The following is a 19292-nucleotide window of genomic DNA, read 5'->3' on the forward strand; positions in this document are numbered from 1 at the left end:
AGGAGAGCACAAGGTGCCCCCTCACACAGGGCAGCCAGCAGAGAAGGCTGCAGTGGCCTGAGGCATCCCCATAACACCCCCCACCAGGGTCTGATGCAGCAGCAGCAACAGCTGCTGACTCAGCACACTCCCCTCCCCAGCCATCAAGAACCCTGATTCAAAAGCATTGCTCATGTAAGGGCAAAAGGAGGCATGGGGTGAATCACAGGCTGCCCTCTGTTAAGGACTGGTCGCATAACTGCTAAATAAAAACTAACCAGCTCCCAGCCCAGTCCCTGACCATTCTGCGAGACAAACACAAAATGTCCTTCCTACCTGCCACACACACCACTGCTCTCCAGCTAAGCCCACAGCAGCACAGCTCAGACCCTGCAGGCAGGGCTCTCAGTGCCTCTTCTCACCACTGCCTCCAAATTAGTGCAATTCAGGGGTCACTCTAAAGCTAACCCCAGGGCTCAGGCAGTGCAAAGAGTGGAGGCCTGCCTGGCTTCTCACATGCCTCCTCAAGCACCCAAAACCCAGGACACAAGGGCAGAGCAAGTTCAGGAAGGTAATGCCGTGTGGCATTTTAGGCAGAAGAGCTGAGGATTTTTACAGTACTGTCCCTCTCAGCAAACTCCTCTAGATGCTGAGCAACCCCAGGAACTGCTTTAAACTCAAGAGTAATACTGCTTTTCCTCTAGAGTCCAGCCAATATACAAGGAGGCTGCCCCAGGGGAAATAGCCCAAATCCACAGCATCACCACCAAGCTCACCATTAACTGGCTAAGGAAAATCTGAAGACTCCACTTTGCAAGGATGCAACCTGATTTCCTGTCTCTCCACAAAACATTGGGGAGTCTGTAACTTCTCTGCAATTTCTGCCTTTCCTCCATGTCAGCACCTGTGTGAGCCCAATCATCCCTCTCCCCAGCCCCTCAAGAAGCTCCTTTGGGAGCGTGCCAAGCAGAGTTATGTGTCAGGGACACTGCATTTGTGAAACAGGATAAGGATTCCCTTCTGCTCACAAGGGAATAAGAGGGGATTTCAAGAACAGCTGCAAATATCCAAAGTGGTGATTTAACTTTTCACAATAGAAAACTTTCTCTTCCCATGCCCACAAAAAGAGATAATGTTTTCTTCAGATAATGCATTCAATCCTCCAGATTTGTATGAATGAAAATGGGGTCACACAAGCAGGTAAATAAGCACTGAGCTAAAGCCTGGGTGAAAGTATAATCTCTAGATCTAAGCGACAAAAACATCCATCACCACAGAGGTTCCCCACTATCTCCATTACTGTGTGACAAACAATTCTGCTACAGAGCCCTGAACACCAAAAAGTCCCAGGGAAGACCCAAATGCCACATCAGAAACACACCCCATCTCCAGACTAGATAGAGGACAACAGCTCACTGACTTACATCCAGGAGAAGAGCTCCTCTCAGCTCAGGAAGGAGAAACTAACAACCAAATCCCCTCCCACCTGACATATAAATTCAATTAGGACTTGATGAACACAACAGAGGAGTAAGAACTACAACTAAATTAGTACCCTGTGTTTTGGCTGGGATCATAAAGATGCTCAGTGATTAACTGTGATCACCTCCATCTGGAAATGGATGGGAACCACTCCCCTCTCAGGGTCTCTGTTTCTGAAACCTGCATTATGATTTTAAAGCTGCCCTCGGGAACAGTTTTCCTACTGCCAACAAGCCCCTTCCACAATGGCTAAACCAGTAACACCAGCAAGGTTACAGTAAGAAAGAGCTTAACCTATTGAGGTTCCTACCTCATATGTTTTTTAACAAATAACAAAGGAGGGTGCTTAAAATCCAACACCACAATGGCCAGTGACCCACGCTGCTCTTCCCAACTGCATCTAATGCATCCAGAACAGTTTTGGGGGAGAGAGCAGGAGAGGTGACTCCACTCCAGCAGATCTCACACCAGATAAGAGTATCACAATTTTCAGTGCCCTGGTGCTGCCAGGCAGCATGCCAGCACAAACAGCATGCAGGTGCTCCAGCTGCTTCGACAGCATCACAACCACATCCTTGGGGTGGATCCATGCCCTGCCAGCCGAGGCACACTCGAGCATCTCTGGTGCTCATGGCCATGGAAACTGAGCTTCAGTTCACCCTTGTTAGACTGGTTTGGGGTGCAGGGCCAGCACAGGGGACGTGGGTGAGGGTGCAGTCCCCAAGAGTCTGCAATAAAGGAGATCTGTGTGGCTGTCGAGTGTGAGGTCTCCTGGGAACAGCCCTTTTACTGGGCTCCAGATGCTGTGGAGTGATTGCTTATATGAAGGCGGGGGAGGCCTCTTTACTGTTTCTCATTTCCTCTTTTTTTTGCTTCCCCCCCCCCATTTCCTGGTTTTGTTCAGAAGCACAAGAGAGTCATTCATCATTTTTCTTCCAGCACAAGGAGCGCTCTCACCTCCCCCTCACCCCTAAATCCCTCCCCACCAGGAAAGGGCACGCGTTCTCCAGCCAAAAAGGCTCGCAGCAGGGAAGGCAAAGCTCCCCAGCTCCTGCAAGCAGCTCCAGCACAAAGGCCCACATTCTCAGCTGGGTTCGGTGGGTGCCAGCCCCCAAAGGGGGAAGGCCAGAACTCAGCAGCAGCAGAAATGCTAAGTCAGAGAACGAATATCAGTGGAGGAGGAGAGCGATTTGCACCGGAGGAGGAGAGCGATTTGCACTGGCTGGAATTATGATGCAAAGCAGGGAGGAATTACATGCTGAGATGACAGACAGCACCTCAGGTAATTGGAGAAAAAGAGCCAAGACATAAAGGTCCACAAATGTCTCAGCCCACATGCCATAATGGTCACTAAATTCACTGAAACCTGGGAAAGCCTTCCTTGTGGACTTGGCTCCCCCACTCTCTGGAAAGTGGATGGGCATTGGTCCAAGTACAGTCCAGGCATTGGATTGGCACCACTATACAAGCCACCAGCCTCAGGTTTGGGATGGGCTTCCAGCAAAGCCCTGCTCAGTTTGCAGGAGGGGAGAAACGGGGTGGCTATAGATGCAGACATTTAACCCATCCAGAGGGTCGACACTAACCCCAGGAAAACTTCATTGGAGGGCTCAGCTCCTAAGTTCACTTTGGTTCTCAGTCACACTGCTCTTTCCACAGCTTCCTGATGGCTTCTCCGTGCCCTACCTTGGAGACAGTGCCAGGATAAAGACATCTCTGTACAGCTATAACTAAGAGGATCTCTCTTTGAATGCCCTTAAGAAAGAGAGCGAGTAGGAAAACCCCAAATTCTTGCACACATTTTTATAAAGGAACTGTGCATTTTCATGAAAAGCAGGACAGTGCAAACACCTGGGGTCTGTTTGGAGCTGTTTAGTTTGGCTGATGACCTGGAAAAAAAAAGGAACTAAAACTGGACATACAGAAAACATTCCAGGTTTTGGTTTTGTTTGGGTTTAATCACAGCGGTAACAGCAATCAAGTCAAAAAGGCTGGCTTATGGTCAAACCAAAGGCTTCTTTTTGGTCCTTTTAGAAGGAAAAGAAATAGAAGATTGTGGTCAGTTCTGAGGCCAGTTGGGTGGAGGGAGCCTGTGTGCCAGCAGCTCCACCAAGGAGGTATGTTTATGGCCCAATTTCAGCAAGAACTGGAGGAGCAATGACAACATAAGCCACCAAGAGTTTGGCCATTTGGGACCAAAGTCTTCCACACCCACTGAACCAGAGATCCTGCTGGCTCCTGCAGTTGCTGCTCAGGAGGTTCATCAGCCCAGAGGGATCACTGTGCTCATACAGGCTCTCCCCTAAACACCACCAGCTGCTTTTGCCACCTGAAATGTCAGAGTTTTGCAAAAGCCATGTGTTACAGTGTGGGAGCCCAGACAACCTGGGTTCACCTCTCAGGCACAGGAAGAGTTTGGGATGACTTTTCACACATCCTTGGGTCACTGGTGGCATGTTCTTTACCAGTGCTTTTGAGAGTGTGGATGTTCATTCCCTTTTCTTTCTTTAAAGATGCCAAGCGGTGAACTTCTTTAGCTGCTGGTCTCCCTAAATATCTCTGCAAGCTTGTTTTGAAGTTCCTTTGTGCTCCCAAGGAGAAATGTCAATATTGCAAAGTTACCAGAATAAAACCTTAGTTTTACCTTTTGTTTTCTTTCAAATGGTTTGGCAGCCAGACCAAAAGGATCAGTCCCAAGCAGGAACCAACACGTGGCTTCCATCATACTCCAAACCCAGAGTGTCACCTGCACAGCTCCCAGACATGCTTGTGCAGAGCTCTGCCCGACCCTCCCAACCTGGCAGGAGCGCTCCTTCACGGCTCTTCTCGCTGGATCAATGAATGGCAGGTTTCAGCAGGTCTTCACTGAGCCAGACAGGTCACAATAATCCTGCTAGCACCCTGCTGAAAATATGTGAAGTAAATATGAGACCAAGCCTGGGGAGAGAAGATGAGGCTGGCAGAAACGCAGCAAGAACACAAGAGGAAGAAAGAAAGCACAGCACCTCATAGCAGGAAAATAATAAACTTGTTGACCAAAAAAAAAATGCAATGGGAAAAAACTACAGGGCTCTAGAGAAAAAAAAAAAAAGAAAAAGCAGCAAAGGAAAAAGGCATGAGAGACTGGGATGAGCATGCTGGCCTGAACGCACATGGTCAGCACGGGTATAATGATGCATATTTTCTTCTTGGCACTAAGGGGATCCCAGAGGGCCCACAAAAGACTTTTGCAAGTCAAAGGACCAAGCTCTTGACTACTCCCAGGTGGAGCAGCTGCTGAGTCATTCCTTACCCATCAGGCTCTCATCCCACAAAAGTCCATACTTCTGCTATTGCAAAGAGTATTAAAAGAAAATTTTTAAAATCGCAGGGAATTTTGCACCGGAGCCTTTTCTGTGTTTTCCCCTCCCTAGCATTTTCAAACTGGGCAACACGTGGCACCATCATCATTTCTGTAGTGCTCATCACTGGAGCAACTAGCAAGCTGTTCAGTCTAAGGAACTTAGTCTCCTAAGGTGCATTACTGAATCTTCCAGGACCAAAGGATAAGCACGCCCAAGAACAACACACTCAGCTGTACCTGCCTCAGTTTCCTTGACTCCCAGGTGGAGCTCTTACTGTGCAGCAGAGGCTAAACAGCCAGTCTGTGCCTGGGGGCTGCAGAACCACAGTCGGGGAGGAATGAGATTAATTACATGAATAACAAAAAGCCGGATGCCAGCCACCAGCCCCCACCCCATACAGCTCAGCGGGATGCAGAAGGGAAGCAAGCAGCTCAAAACCCAGAAGAGCTCCCAAATGAGGCCAGTCTTATCCTATTCCAGCTACAGACATGCATCTTGGCCTTCACAAGGGCCAAGAAAAGCCCTGCACATTTTCTTTAGAAAGGAGCACAACAGTGAAAAGCCCCCAGTAGGAGAGTTTTCCTTTCAGTCTGACCTGGACCGTCCTGTGCATCCGCCACGAGGGCACAGCCACCGGGAGCCAGCTCGCCCGCTCGGAGAGGAGAAAAGGGAAGTTAATTTTTGCAGCCAAAAGAAAATAGGGAATTCTTTTCAGATGGCAGGAATATAACCGTGACATTTAGTCACTTGCTATTTCTGCTTCCCGGCTATGTCTCTCCACAGGAAAGCCCCTGGACAGAAGCACCCTCCAGGCAGCACTGCAACATGTGTGTCCTCAAATTCTGGTGTCTAATCCCGTTCCTGTGGCCCCCGCTTCGGGTCCTTGGGAAACAGGGGCAGTTTTGAGGAGATTCAGTCTCGCTCACTCTGTGCCTTGGCTGGCTTAAACAGATGCATGTGTTTGTGTGGGAAAAGGGCAAACCTGCAATTCTGGCCCAGGGTCTGACCCCAGCTGAGAACAGCATAGCTCCACTCTCTCCAGGACGTGTCAGCCAGGACAGGATGGCAGCACTGCCCTGCATCGGCCCCTGCACTGGGCTCAGATCACAGGGGAACCAACACCACCTCTCCAGCTCTGAAATGCAGCGTTAACTCTGTCACAATGGGGAAATCACATTTGCTCCGGGTTAAGCTGTGATTATGGGTGACCCTTTCCAAAGGCTTTGCAGCACGCCCAGCCTAACTCCACCACAGGAGCAGTCTGATCTGCACTGTCCTAGTCCCTGCCAGGCTCTGGCTACGTGTCCTTCAGGCATAGTGCATGCTTCCCCAGCTGGAGAAAGGAGAGCATCCCATCTGGGGTGACTCCAGTACAGGGCAGGCTGCACACCTTGCACAAGGTACTGCTGTCAGGCAGTCAGCCCAGCTCAGGTCACGATTTCAGGGATTTCCAAAGCTCAGCCCAGTGTGCCGGCTGCTCACAGAGATACCTTTGTTACTGTCTGACTGCACTAATTCCAGCCTTGCATTGCAGGCTCCTTCTGCCTCACAACCTGAAGCCCAATCCATCCACAGCTATTTCTTGGGCAAAACTTTGGTAACTTCCCTCATCTGATGGGAGTCCACTGCTTCAGCAGCAGAGTTGCAAAATCTTAATGCAGGCTGCACACTGGTTGTCAGGATGTGGTTTGCATGGCAGTGGGCAGCCTGTAGGTGGGGTGTAAACATTCCCACAGGAGCATTCACACACTCAACACTGAACTTGATATCCATCTTAAACATGATGATGATGGAAGACAAGCAAGATGCATCACTTAACTGCCAAAAATTCCATTTCATCACAGGATGCCATGGAGGGAATGTGCATTCAGTTGACTATCCACACACAGGCAGGGAAAAGCAAAAGAGAAGAACTGGAAAAAAAATGCACAGCAAAACACACACTCAGTTAAATATTTATGGGGGTCACTGCATTTCAATTACAAGCAGTTTTTTAGGTCAGCTGAGACATTTTAGTTCTGCTAGGGCAGATCAGCTCTAGGGGACAGGATACTGCTGACAATGACAAGCCAGAGGCTCAACCCTCTTAGCACACCCCGTAGCTAAGGATAAAAACAGATTTGGGCAGGGCTGTTCTTCCACTGGGCACAGCCCAAGAGACGGGACCTCCCTTCTTGCCACAGCTGAAGCCTCAAGACACAGGACTGATGTACACAGACATCACTGTGGGTTTGTCTGCCCTGCTGGAAGTCAGGGCAGCTCACCAAATAATGAAGACACCTCTGTGAGCAGCCAGCAGACCAGGCTGTGCTTTGGAAATCCCTGAAATCGTGGGCTGAGCAGTATCAGCAGCATGATGAGTTTCCATAGCACTGTTCCCATCTCTCAAGGCTCACTCTAAACTCTTTTCATAAATCCCCAGTTTGTGCATCGCTGGCTGTCACCCAAGGCCAGATTATGAATGTGACAGACATTCAGCCAGGTTTACCTACTGCCCTGTCAATCTGCACTGCCCAATCACCTTCAGTGCAGTCTGAATTGACAAAGGTCAGTTTCAGCATGTGCAGGAGCAGCCTAATGGCCAGGAGTAAGGTAACAAATCCTTGAAACCAGCATGATAAACAGAATAAGCAGAAAAATGAAGGAAAGCAGTGACTGAAAATTACAACAAACATTATTAGAACAACTGAAGCTTTCCACTCATCTGAGATTAGAAGAAATTATGTCTGCATTTGCATTTTTTACTCTTTGTACAGGGCACATTTTGTTAATGCTGGAAATTCTGTGTTTCAGTCCTTGTTAGCTCATTTGGCAATAGTCCAGGATAAGGGTCACAATTCTCAAGAGGGCTGATGAGAAACTCTGTGCCATGGGACCTGCAGGAACTTTACCACCTCCCTGGTCAGCCTTCTCATGTTGAACTCACTTCATCCAAAAAACACAAGTCAAGCCTGGATCACAAAGGTGGGGCTGAGCAGAAAGGAGGGGTCAGATTTAAAATGAGTCCGTCCAACCACAGTATCTGAAGCAATGTTCATAAAGCAAACACTGGAACGACCAGCAAGCAGTACATCTGCCCTTACCAGCAGGGCAAATCTCAAGACAACATCAGCACTTCTAAAAAGGGATTAAAATAAAAGCACACTGAGTCCACGCACAACATTTGTTTAAAAACCATGTGAGAGGTGGTAAATTTCTGCAGGCTGACCCACCACAAACGTAAGCAAGGGAAAATTATTGGCTCTGGGTTCCCAAAATATTTACTCAGTCTAACATTACTCTGATTACACTCAATCAAACATTTCCAAAGTCCCATGCCACCACAACTCAAGTGCAGAGCACCCTTTCACAAAGGTACTTCCAAGCACTTCACTACCATAAAAGCCAACAGTGTCCTTGCAAGGTAGGAAACTCATTCTAATGGGGAGAGGAGGCTGAAGTGCACAGACTTCACTGTGCAACATCCAAGGGTCAGATCTGAACACTGCATCAAACTGAAATTGTGTAATTACAAAGCCTAGATGAACAGCCTAAACTGAGCAGGGAATAAGAGGATGAGAGAAGACTGAGTCGTGGAGCAGGCAGGGGTGTTTAAGTGGCTGCAATTGATCTAAAACTCAGGTTTAGATCTCATCTGGCCAAAAGCCACAGCTGGGGAAGCACATCTGGTGGAGGATGTCAGTATACTCTGTGTGTATCCTCACAAAGGCTTGGAATACCAGTTCTTATTTTTAGTACTATTTCCATTTCTTCATGTAATGAGTTCAGTGTTTCAGGCAGCCCTGGAGGAGCAGGAAGGACAAGTCCTGTAATAAAACTAATTAATTCATGTGGAATTTCTAGCCACTATTGTGAAAGTGGACAAATTCCTCACTTCTGAAAAGCTGCCCAAGTGGCCATTAATCTGGCTGTGGTCACAAGCAGGATTCCTGTGGCCTCCTGCAACACCCAACCACCCCCGGGACAGAGCCTGCAGAAACCAAAGTGGATGTTGTGATTTCCTCACACCGACTCCCACAGCCCGAGTTTTACTAGACAAGACAGTTGCTTCAGAGGGCTTCAGGCCAAATTCCTCCCCATGCCCACAGACTAACCATGCCTCAGTTATGTACAGAGAGATCTAGACCTTCCTAGACCTCCAAAGTCAGCCCAAAACAGGCATTTTGGCTTTATTCAAAGCTCAGTAGACCAGTCGCTTTCCACATGCCCAGTCTTGGCCATGCTCTCAGCAACAGGTGCTCTGAAAGGAACAGGGCACCAAGTTTGTCCTGAAGACATCTGAAGTTGTGTTCCCACCACCCTGATGGGTGTGTGAAGGAAGCTGAGCTTTACAGGTCCCATCTGCAGGCAGTAGGAAGCTGGGCTCCTCTGCAGAGAAAGAATCTAATCAACCAAAATCTCTCGAAAATGCACAAAAATTAATGGAATCTGAAAGCTTGGGGTGACAGGGTGTGTGGGGTATGGCAAGGAAAAAAAAGAGAGAATACACTGATTTTAATAACTAAAATCAACAACAACAAAATGACTCAGAATTCCCACAGTGAGCTGGCCTGTAAGAAGGCAACATTTTGCTCTAGTCTCACTTTTCTCTCCCAGTCCCAGAGTGCTCTTTAAATTCAGTGATGTATTGGTGGGTTAGCCTCTAATTAGTACCTGTACTGCTGACCCAGCATCCTGTCCCAGGAATGGCAATATTCCCTAAACACCACTAGAAAACCAGATCTTCTGCTCCAAATGATCTCTGTAATAGTCTGTAAAAACCTGGATTTCTGCCTAAGCAAAACCCTAACCAAACCACCCCTGCAGAAGCCATAGAAGCTGTCCCCTATTCATTATGGCCAAAAGAAGAGGAACCCTACCAGTCAACAACTCACCAGTCACCTCAGACTGAGCAGCAAGCACTCTTGAAGAAACGGATGTCAGATGCTCACCCTTTTCTAGTTAGAAAGCAGCAAGGAGAAAACAAGAAGGAAGGCTTCAATCTCCTCACCAAGCCAAGAGAAATTCATCAGCTTGGACTAAGCCTTCTACAACTAGCCAGGAGAGCTGAGACCAGACTTCTGGCTGAAGCCTGACCAGCAACATCATACCGGGAAATCTCACTGCAGTCTGGAGCAAAAATACTGGGCAAAGCTTTATGAATTTTCATTATATTACAGGACATGTAATCCCACACATGTTGTTATGCAAGTGAGTGCAGTGCACTGTGTGTCAATGTTGTAGACATCCTGCAGAAGGACAAGCTGCAAGGAGGCACAAAGACACCTCTCTAAAATTGCCTCCAGCCAGTAAGGTGTTGAAAATATTATAAATTTCAAGGGCAGAGCATTAGAAATACCCTCATCCCACCTGAGCTGATTTATCTGCAGAAAACAGAAAAAGCAGGGATTTCAACACAGTCCAATTCCCACCAGTGCTTTGTGTCACTCTCAATTACAGTCCAGAATGAAATACCAAGAAATCATTCCTTGCAGCCGGCAGAATTAATGGAATCTTTGACTACAGAGAGCACCAGCACTTGTTCCCCTCACCAGCCAAGAGGCACAGTGCAGCTTTCTTCAGAATAAAAGCTGCAATGTCAGAGGACAGTTCAAGGCTTATAAAAATGACCTGATGTCTCCCAGAACTTCAGTCCATAACAAAGGCATGTAATTCCTGATCCTTTCCTTTCTTAAACAATTTATTTCTACCATAAGCTGATGCAACAAGAGCCTTCATCTTTCTCACTAAATGACATGTCTGGCAAAGCACTGAGCAGAAATCAATCAATAATGCAATTACAAAGAGCAGTCAAATGCTGGGCTGTAGCGAAGCTCTGATAACTGTTCACTAACCCTTTTTTCCTCAGCCTTTACCTAGGATAGCCTTCACATCACGTGTTCCTGTAATTAGGTGTCAACTCAACGTTTAATGAGGTTACGCTTGGCCAGTTTGTGAATGAGAAACACCTTCCAGCTTGCTGGCAGTGACTGCTGAAAGTAGGCAGAGATGTTTCAGTCAGAGTTGATCTACTGAAGATAATTTGTCTTTGTAGAAAGAATAATAAGACTAGATTTGAAATCTGATAAATTGGCAGAAAACTCATCCTTCCAGAAAAGTGAAGATTTGGTTGGGTAAATTTCTTATCATGGATCTGTGGGTCCAAACAAAAACCAAGACCTGTACTACAAAGCACGAGAAATGTGCACGGGGAATAAAACGGCACACGGCTGCCACGACATCAGCTCAGCAGAATGATCTGCACAGTATGTTAGAACCACTAGCAAGGATTTTTCCTTCTCTCCCAAGTCCACAGCAGGGCCATGCAGCATGATCAGCCTCCCAGTCCCACAGCACACTCAGCACCCATGAGGCACCACGTTGTTGCATGCATGTACTACAGCTCCCTCCCACGGGAAGACACTAATGCAGGCCTCAGGACTAACCTGCCCCTTCTGGCAGACACAAGCAGTCAGAGAGAACAAATTGGAAAGCACAATGTGTTCAGGATGTGCTGCTAAAGGACACCCTCATAGGGACACTGATTCTGGCAGCACCTCCCCAGGGGAGAGACAGGATGAAGATGGGTGGAAGTGAGAGTGGAAGTGCAAGCAATTGCAATGGATTTGCATCTCTCTAGTACAGAAAGGGTCTGCTAAGCAGCTACTTAGTTACATATCTCACCCCAATTTTAAGGAAAGAAAACAGGAATTCTCATGCCTGAAAACTCAATACACCACCAAGCTCAGCCTTCCTCCTGTAACAGAAATGCTTTATACAGCATCTTTACATTCTACCTTGGCCTTCCTCTTACTCTGTCTGCTTAGAGCAAAAGATCCTCCCTGAAGGAGTCCCAGCAGGAAAGGTAGATGTCACCATGTTCAGAAAGCTTAGAATTGTCCAATCCAAATAGAGATTTAAAAAATCCACCAAGGAAACTACTGTTTCTCCTAGCTCCATAGCTCAGAACACATGACCAGGAATGCTGCTGGCTGCTGGGATGAAACCCTGCCTTCACAGATCCAGCTGAGTTTGTGGATAACAGCGACAGCTGCCCATCGGGCAGATAAATTAGACCCAGATGATACTGCAGCCAGGTCTAGTACAGAGCCATACACAAAGACACCTCTCACATTCCAGTTTTCACTGTTTTGCCTCCTGAATTGTTTATCTCAGCTCAATTCCTGGATGTGGATAAAACAAACGACATGGACTTTCTCACAGACGGGGCTTCTTGCTGTTCCCTTGACAAATACCATACTCAGTGAGTATAAGCCTGAAATCCAGAGGAAAGGAAACAACTGCAAAGGGCAAGAAGGAAACAGATCATTTGCCAAGGGACAGCAAGAAAACACATTTCTGCTTTGGGTCAGAGCCTTGAAATCTTCCCAGGCTTCCCTCTCCCTCCAAACCACCATTTTCACACCAGCAGCACTCTCACCACGGCAAACTCCAGTGGGACTGTGGAAGGGGGTAGCATTATTTTCAATAAGCTGCTTCACAAAGCTGTTATTTATTGTCTTAATACTTAAAAGATGACCAGGTTAGCTCTTGACCAGACACAGCTGCCACAGATGAACGTGAAGACCTCGTCCACCTACTGGCAAGCTCCAGAGGCAATGAGGACAGATGAACTGTGTGGTTTTCTCATTCACCTATAATCCCTACAGCTGTTACTAATTGCATTTGACTTTTAATAATTTCTTCCAAGGCAAGGAGCTGTGCAGATGTTCAGCTTATCCTGGGCAGAGCTGCTGCAGTGACTATGGACATATTAACACATTCTTGTGGATCTGGGTCTGGTAGTCAGCTTCCCTGGTGTGTGGTAATGCCCAAGGTTGCAGAAGCCAGGCTGCAAGCTTGATTGCTGCACTCATAACTAACCTCCCTCTTGCTCATGTGCTTCCAGCCCAGGATGAGGGGGACAATCACAGCCTGGCTCTCCTCTGCTCCTCACCCATGTTTTAGCAATGCAGTACTTTTAGGACATCCACTGCTGCACTGGACCCACCAACTTGACTGACAGGGTCAGAAGTTGTGGGGGCAGAAGGACAGATACACACATGCACATGCAGATCATGACGGATGCTTCATTTCCTTATAAAAGCAAGAGAAAAGCAGAAGTCTTCCTGGCAATTCAGTAGAAATGAAAAATGCATTCATAGCATTACTGGCATGGTTTTCAAGTTGCTGTTAAAATTCCAGTTACATTATGCTACCTCCAACCTCAGACTCTTCTGTGTTTTCAAGCAATACATTAAACTGTCTTTTAGCAGCTGCCTGCCAAGGGGAAATGAAGGTTTTGACATCTGACCTGTAAGGAAGGATGTGTGGCATTTGGAGCTACCCAAATAAGGATTTTAGTTGGATGCTAAAACAAGCTGTGTTTTTAACAGTTAACTATTTTGACACTGTTTTTGTGTCAGGGGAGTTCAAAGTGGAGACTCTAGTCAGGTGAGTGAGGCAACTCCAGACCTTTAAGTTCAAGTTTGCTTGCAGCCACATTCTTTTCACAGCTCTCTTTCCCTTTGGAAAGGTTACTTTGCACTGGCATGGACTGAAAAAACACATTAGTTCTAATAAGTAAGTGAGATTCCAAAGCAGGACTCATTAGCTAGGAGTGGGTTCTGAGACATACCCCACTAAATTAGTACAAGTATCCCAACAACAAAGTAATACTACAAACACAATTGAACTGAATTGGCAAAGGGAAAAAAAATTCTTTCAACTGGTCAGCTTTGAACAGTGGATCAAGAAACATTTTTTTCAGAGTGGAACAAGTTTTTTTCCTAGGATCTTGCCTCCATTAGGAGAAAATATGTTCTTCAACTATTCTCATTGCTTGGGCAAGACAATCTAGGGCATTTGCTGACATCATTGAGATTTGCCCTGTTCCACCTCTTAGCATAAATTCCCACCTGGAAACAGCACTTGGCATCCTGCTGGGCACCCTGCTGCACCTTGAGCCAGTTCAGGTCATTGACCTGACACTTGTTTTTTAGGGCTAGCTTGCAGCAGGACTATCTCCTGAACCAGCCTGCTCTGACATAAGGTGAGAGGTGAACCAGCAGAAGGAAGGGCAAAGGACATGGGAGCTGAGAGTTGGACAACACCACACAAGGCCCTGATTCCAGTTCATCATGGCTAAAACAGAAGGCAGGATCTCCACCCTCTGGCTGAGATTGGAGGGTTTGAAAGACCCCAGTGCTACCTAAAATGCCTCTCAAATCACACTGTGTCTACAAGACCCATATGGCCACCTTAGGCCTGTTCTGAATAGAAGGCGGCTGCAGGGACTAAGATATTTTCTGCCAGGACACAGAGTAACACAATGAAAAGACAGTCCTCACTCTGCTCCCTGTGTCCTGGAGGACCTTGGGAAATTCATTTAGTCCATCTGCAAAACACTGTGATAATCTTGCTGAGGTGCTGAGAGAATAAATACAATCAAGACCAGCTCTGCACACACAGTAACAACTGTCCCCAGGTCAGGTGGTTCCAGTCAGAAGTACAGGAATTTGTTACCGTGACCTGAAACAAACTGCAATGGAACCAGGTCCAGAGGCACCAAAACTACCTAAGAGGCCCTGATCCCTGTAGATGCTGAGTCTCCACCTCACTCCCACCACTGATGGGCATTGATGCACTCGCCTCCCTGGGGAGGGTAACAGTTCTCAGACTGATTTCCACAGACTGCTGCTCTTTTGTTCCAACATCTCCAAAATACCCAAAGCCTCTTGTGCAATGAACAACATCCCTTGCTCCTTAGCTACATGGTGGTTTATGTTACTTTCCGCCTACAACCATTTCAGGATTGGCTTTACAGACCTTAGTGGAAGACTAAACAATGCTGGAGCCATAGCAGGAGAATTTGCAGAGTTTTATTCCTTGTTTCATTTCAGCAATCCTTCTGCCTCTCATCAGGGACAAAAAAACTTGCCAAACTCTTAATTTAGGAATAGCACGAGCTCTGCATTCCAGTCCTGAACCAGCCAAAGGAGCCTTTTCAAGCTGAAAAGGGGGAAAAGAGTAAATACCTTTAAGAACATTTAAAAAGGAAAAAAAAAAAGGCACCACAAAACCAACCACACCAAAAAACCCTCAACACCTGCTTTTCGCAGGCAAAAACTTGCTCTTGGGGCACTCTTGAAACTGGCTTAACATCAGCATTTGAAAGCAAATTCCAGTCCCTGCTCTTTTGGGTGCCAGAGTGCTTTCCCTGTCACTGCTTAAAAGAAAACTCAGCTCCCTCATATATGTTTAGCAAGCAAGTGCAGATGGGATCAAAGATGACAGTCTAAAGGGAAGAGCATCAAGTGAAGCTGGCAGATTCGGATTTTGTTTTTGTTGTAGTTTTGGTTGGGATTTTTTTCCTAATGGCTACAATAACCTGTTAAAAGTTTTGTAATCTGAAGAGCGCAAACCCTTTTCTGGATGTCCAAGCTCTCTGCCAAGACATGCTCAACTGTGAATATTCCAGCTGCATGTTTCACATCATGCTGGCTAAGGATGTGCCAGTATTTTTATTATTCACCCCCTATGGATATTGCAGAGCACCACATACATTATAAGGTTCTTACAGTGTGCTATTTATGTGTATGTGTATTATCCACAGAGATACAATCAAATAAATCACACCCATTGTAAAGGAATAAAGATATTCCAATCAGGCAAAATGCTGAGTGAAGTTAACATAATTCTGAATTAAAGTCTGTAAAAGAAAAAAAAGAAGCACTAACTCAGAAAATCACCTCTCAGCCCATCACTGCAATGCCCTCCACCCACCCCAGCTTTTTGTAAAAGCATAAGCCTGGAAGTCAGTGCCAAATTCCTTAAATCTAAATGCCCTTGGCTTCTTCTGGAGAGTCTAAAATTCATTCCCTTGACACTTATAATCTGTCAAGGAAGATTTTGCATTAACATTGTTCTCCAGAGTCCTGGCTCTCCACAGCTGGGCAAGGGAGCAAGGACAGGAGAGGGGACAGGAGTGGGGACAGCAGCCGTCACAGCCTGGCTGTGCAAAGCAGCAGCTTGAAACGTGCAAAGTTCTCTGTGCTGCTCTTTTTCCTTTACTCCGCTCTCTCCATCTCTCCTCCTGGAGCGGAGCAGCATGCACAGGTACCCTGAGGAACATGCACAGGTACCTGGCTGCATTCCCATCCCCACAGAAGGGAAGCCAAGAGGTACAGCCCGGTCCAGAGCACTTTTAAATCAAGCCTCAAGAGGGAAGGGACGGAGTTCAAAGTCGTGCTGCTGAACGAGTTATGCAAACAGGGTCAAGAACCAAAGTTACGGCCAGGGGAGCAAAACCAGCAAGGAGGCAGAAGTCAAGGAGGGGTGATTACAAAGGAGAAAGTGCTAGTGTTAATTTCCAGAGCTGATTTGTCAATTCTCAACATCCCACGGAAAAGGAAAGAGCTTGCAGTCGATTGCACGGGAAAGGAGGCATTAATAAAACCCAGCATTGCTGTACCGGCAACCCGAAGAGCGCTCCCTCCCACGGCTATCACAGCAACAGGTCAGGAGCCTGTTGGTGTCCCTGTCCCCGGGGCTGTGCCCCCGGGAGGCATTCCTCTTGTCCCTGCACCCAGTTCCCGGAGCAGCGGGGCCTGAGGGGAGCAGCACCCCCACGGGAGCTGGCAGAGGTCACCTCATCTCCAAGGTGGACTCTGCTGGAAGGGCGGCCATAGGGAATAGGTTCCTCACATAGCAGGGCCCCCGCGGTCCCTCAGCTTCCCCCTTCCCACCAGGCAGCACATGGTCCTCCCACACCACCTCTCTCCTTATCTTTGGGGCATCCATCACCCTTCAGGGTGGTTTTACTCCTCCACCAAACACAAATCTGAACGTTCACTTCTCTCTGCTCCCCAAAGGACACCCCCCCCCCCCCATCCCTCAGCTGCATCTCCCCGAAGTTCAGCCTTATCTGCTCCCATGGTGGGTTTTTTCCCCTAAAAGACCCCAACCTCCAGCCTGCCCCCTGGAGCAGTCCCTGCATTCCCCCCAGCCCCCCAGCTCGTTACATTCCACCCCTGGGGTTCTTGCCCCATACCAAGGAAACCTCTCTAACCCCCGAAGTAACTGCAACCCCGAATACCCCATTATGCCCACCTCAGGGATGCTCTCATGCTTTATCCCCCCTCCAACGCCCCTTTCATTCCCTCCTTCTTTGTGCTTCCCTGGACTTACTCTCGCTCCTCTCCCGCAGGGATCCCTCATGTCTGCCCTCCCGCGGGGTCGCTCTGCCCCGGGAGGACCCCCCTGATCGCCCTTTAGGATTCCTTTGTTCCCCTGGACGTTCCTCCACCCCCTGGACTCCTCCACCTGTGCTGCCCCGGCGCTGCCCCGGCACACGTTCCCGAGTGCGCGGTGTCCAGCGCCCACCTGTCCCCAGCTCCCGGTGCCCGCTGAGCGATGCACGGTGCACTGTCCCCAGTGCCCGAAGCCCGGACGGCGGTGCCCAGTCCCAGGTCCCCGGGGCGCAGTGCCCGCTCCCTGGCGCGCCGCGCAGAGCGCTCGGTGCCCCGTCCCCGGTGCGCGGCTCTCGGCGCGCCGTGCCGGACCCGCGGAGGCCGGGGCCGGGCGCTGCTCACCTGCGGGGCGCTCGGCGCTGGCGCCGTACTCGGCCGTGTCGCGGCGGCGGGCGCAGGTGCCCTGTCCCTGCACCAGGGCTTGCAGGGGCAGCTCGGCGCCGGGGTCGGGGTAGCAGCGCAAGCCGGCGGCGCAGCGCGGCGTGTAGACACCGCACGCCTCGGCCTCCAGGCGGGCGCACACCGGGCAGCAGCCGCAACCCGGCTCCCGCACCAGCTCGGGGCAGGGCGGGCGGGCGGCCGGGGGGCAGGCGGCCAGGCGCTCCGCTGTGCAGGGCGGGCAGCGGAACAGCACCTCGGGCAGCGCCGGCCCCGCCAGCGCCAGCGCCGCCGCCGCCGCCGCCAGCAGCAGCCGCGGCCAGGCGGCCCGCGCCGCGCCGCGCCCGACCCCGCCGAGCGCCATGGCGGGACTGACGGGCGGCGGGGCCGGCAGGTGGACGCGCCGCTCGGCCCCCCGGCGGGGCGGCGCGGGGCGGAGAGGAGCGGAGCGGAACCAGGCGGCGTGGCACGGCACGGCACGGCGGGGCACGGCACGGCCCGGCGAGGCACAGCACGGTACAGCACAGCACGGCTCGGCTCGGCTCGGCGCGGTGTCGGGCTGAGAGGAGCTGAGCGGAGCTGAGCGGGGCCGGGCGCGCCGCGCCGCCGCTGGGTCCTAGAGCCGCCCCCGCGCCCGCCCCCGTTCCCCTGCGGGGGTCGGGGCTGTCCCTCCCGGTGGGGAGCGGCGATCAGACCCAGAGTGGGCTGGGGCCAGCCGCACACGGGATTGGGGATAACCCAGAGAGCAACTGGGGAGCCTGACCGACACGGGGCGAGGGCCTACTGTAGTGGGAGACACATCCCTCTGGGGATGGGGGTCTGCCCGCTGAATACGGCGGGGCTAAACACGAGGGAACCAAGACCCGCCTCACAGAGACACCTGGAACAGGGAGGGATGGAGATCCCACACCACCAGCGGGCTAGGGTCGTGCCTCACAGCAACACCCAGTGCTCGGAGAGGGGCAACTGGGTGATCTCCACACCCCCAAAAGCGAGGGGAGCTGGGGGGTTAAGCAAGGGCCCACTCACCCTGGTGCCACAGGAGTGCCAGGCCTGGCACAAGCAGCCTCATTTCAGTCCAGGTGCCACCGTGGGCATGGGGGCCAACACCTGGACTCAGGGACAGTCCCAACACACAGTTGCTCACCGAATGTTGGTCCTGGGAGCCACCATGCCTCCGTGGGAACAGGACCCTGCAGTTGGGAGAGACCTCTTGGAGACCCAGCACTCCATGCCCATAGGGATGCCCCATGTCTTCAGCCTGGCTGCCCGCAGGGTATTTTGCCTCCTGATCAAATTGCAGCTGACATGAGCACCTCCCATGTGGCACTGCCTCACGAGGGTAACCAAAAGTGGGGTACAACCAGAGGCACAAAAACAGAGGTCTATGAGCTTTGAGGGTTTTGGCATGAAATGCCCATTTTAAACCCTATCACACTCCTTTTCCTGCTGCCCAACTGCCACAGGCTACACAGAGGATTTTAACTACAAGGGGTATTACACAGAGGTGACATTTTTTCTGTAATAAAAAAATAGTAGCAACAAAGTCAAGGGAATGCAACTGAGCTAATGAAGCTGGAAAACTCAGTTAATATCTTTGTGGGATGTATGGTTAAAGTCAGGCACTGAGGCAGCCTGAGTTCCCTCAGCCACGGGAAAAATGACAGCTTTGGAGCATTTAAAATTTGCTGGTGTAATTTTTTGTTGTTCTGGTCTTATTCTTTTTTCAAATTAAGAAAAAAGCAGAATGCTGCTGTTGACAACTCGCACAACGCAACTTTTGGCACAGGATTACTCGCAGCTCTGGAGTTATACAACAACATGTTTGTTTGTGAGATTGATGACTGCAGGGTTGGTTGATGGACTGCAGCGTTCAGTG

General features: G+C 49.7%; 1 protein-coding gene across 1 annotated transcript in view; it reads right to left on the reverse strand.

Moving 5' to 3' along the window:
• Positions 1 to 17992, reverse strand: part of IGFBP2 (insulin like growth factor binding protein 2) — a 56479-nt gene extending 38487 nt beyond the window's left edge. The window contains exon 1 of the mRNA XM_036386361.2: positions 17378 to 17992. Within this exon, the coding sequence (XP_036242254.1) occupies positions 17378 to 17777 (400 nt within the window). The 5' untranslated portion in view covers positions 17778 to 17992. The remainder of the gene's footprint in view (positions 1 to 17377) is intronic.
• Between the last annotated feature and the right edge of the window lie 1300 nt (positions 17993 to 19292).

This window comes from Molothrus ater, chromosome 7, assembly GCF_012460135.2.
Source record: "Molothrus ater isolate BHLD 08-10-18 breed brown headed cowbird chromosome 7, BPBGC_Mater_1.1, whole genome shotgun sequence".
NCBI lineage: Eukaryota > Metazoa > Chordata > Aves > Passeriformes > Icteridae > Molothrus > Molothrus ater.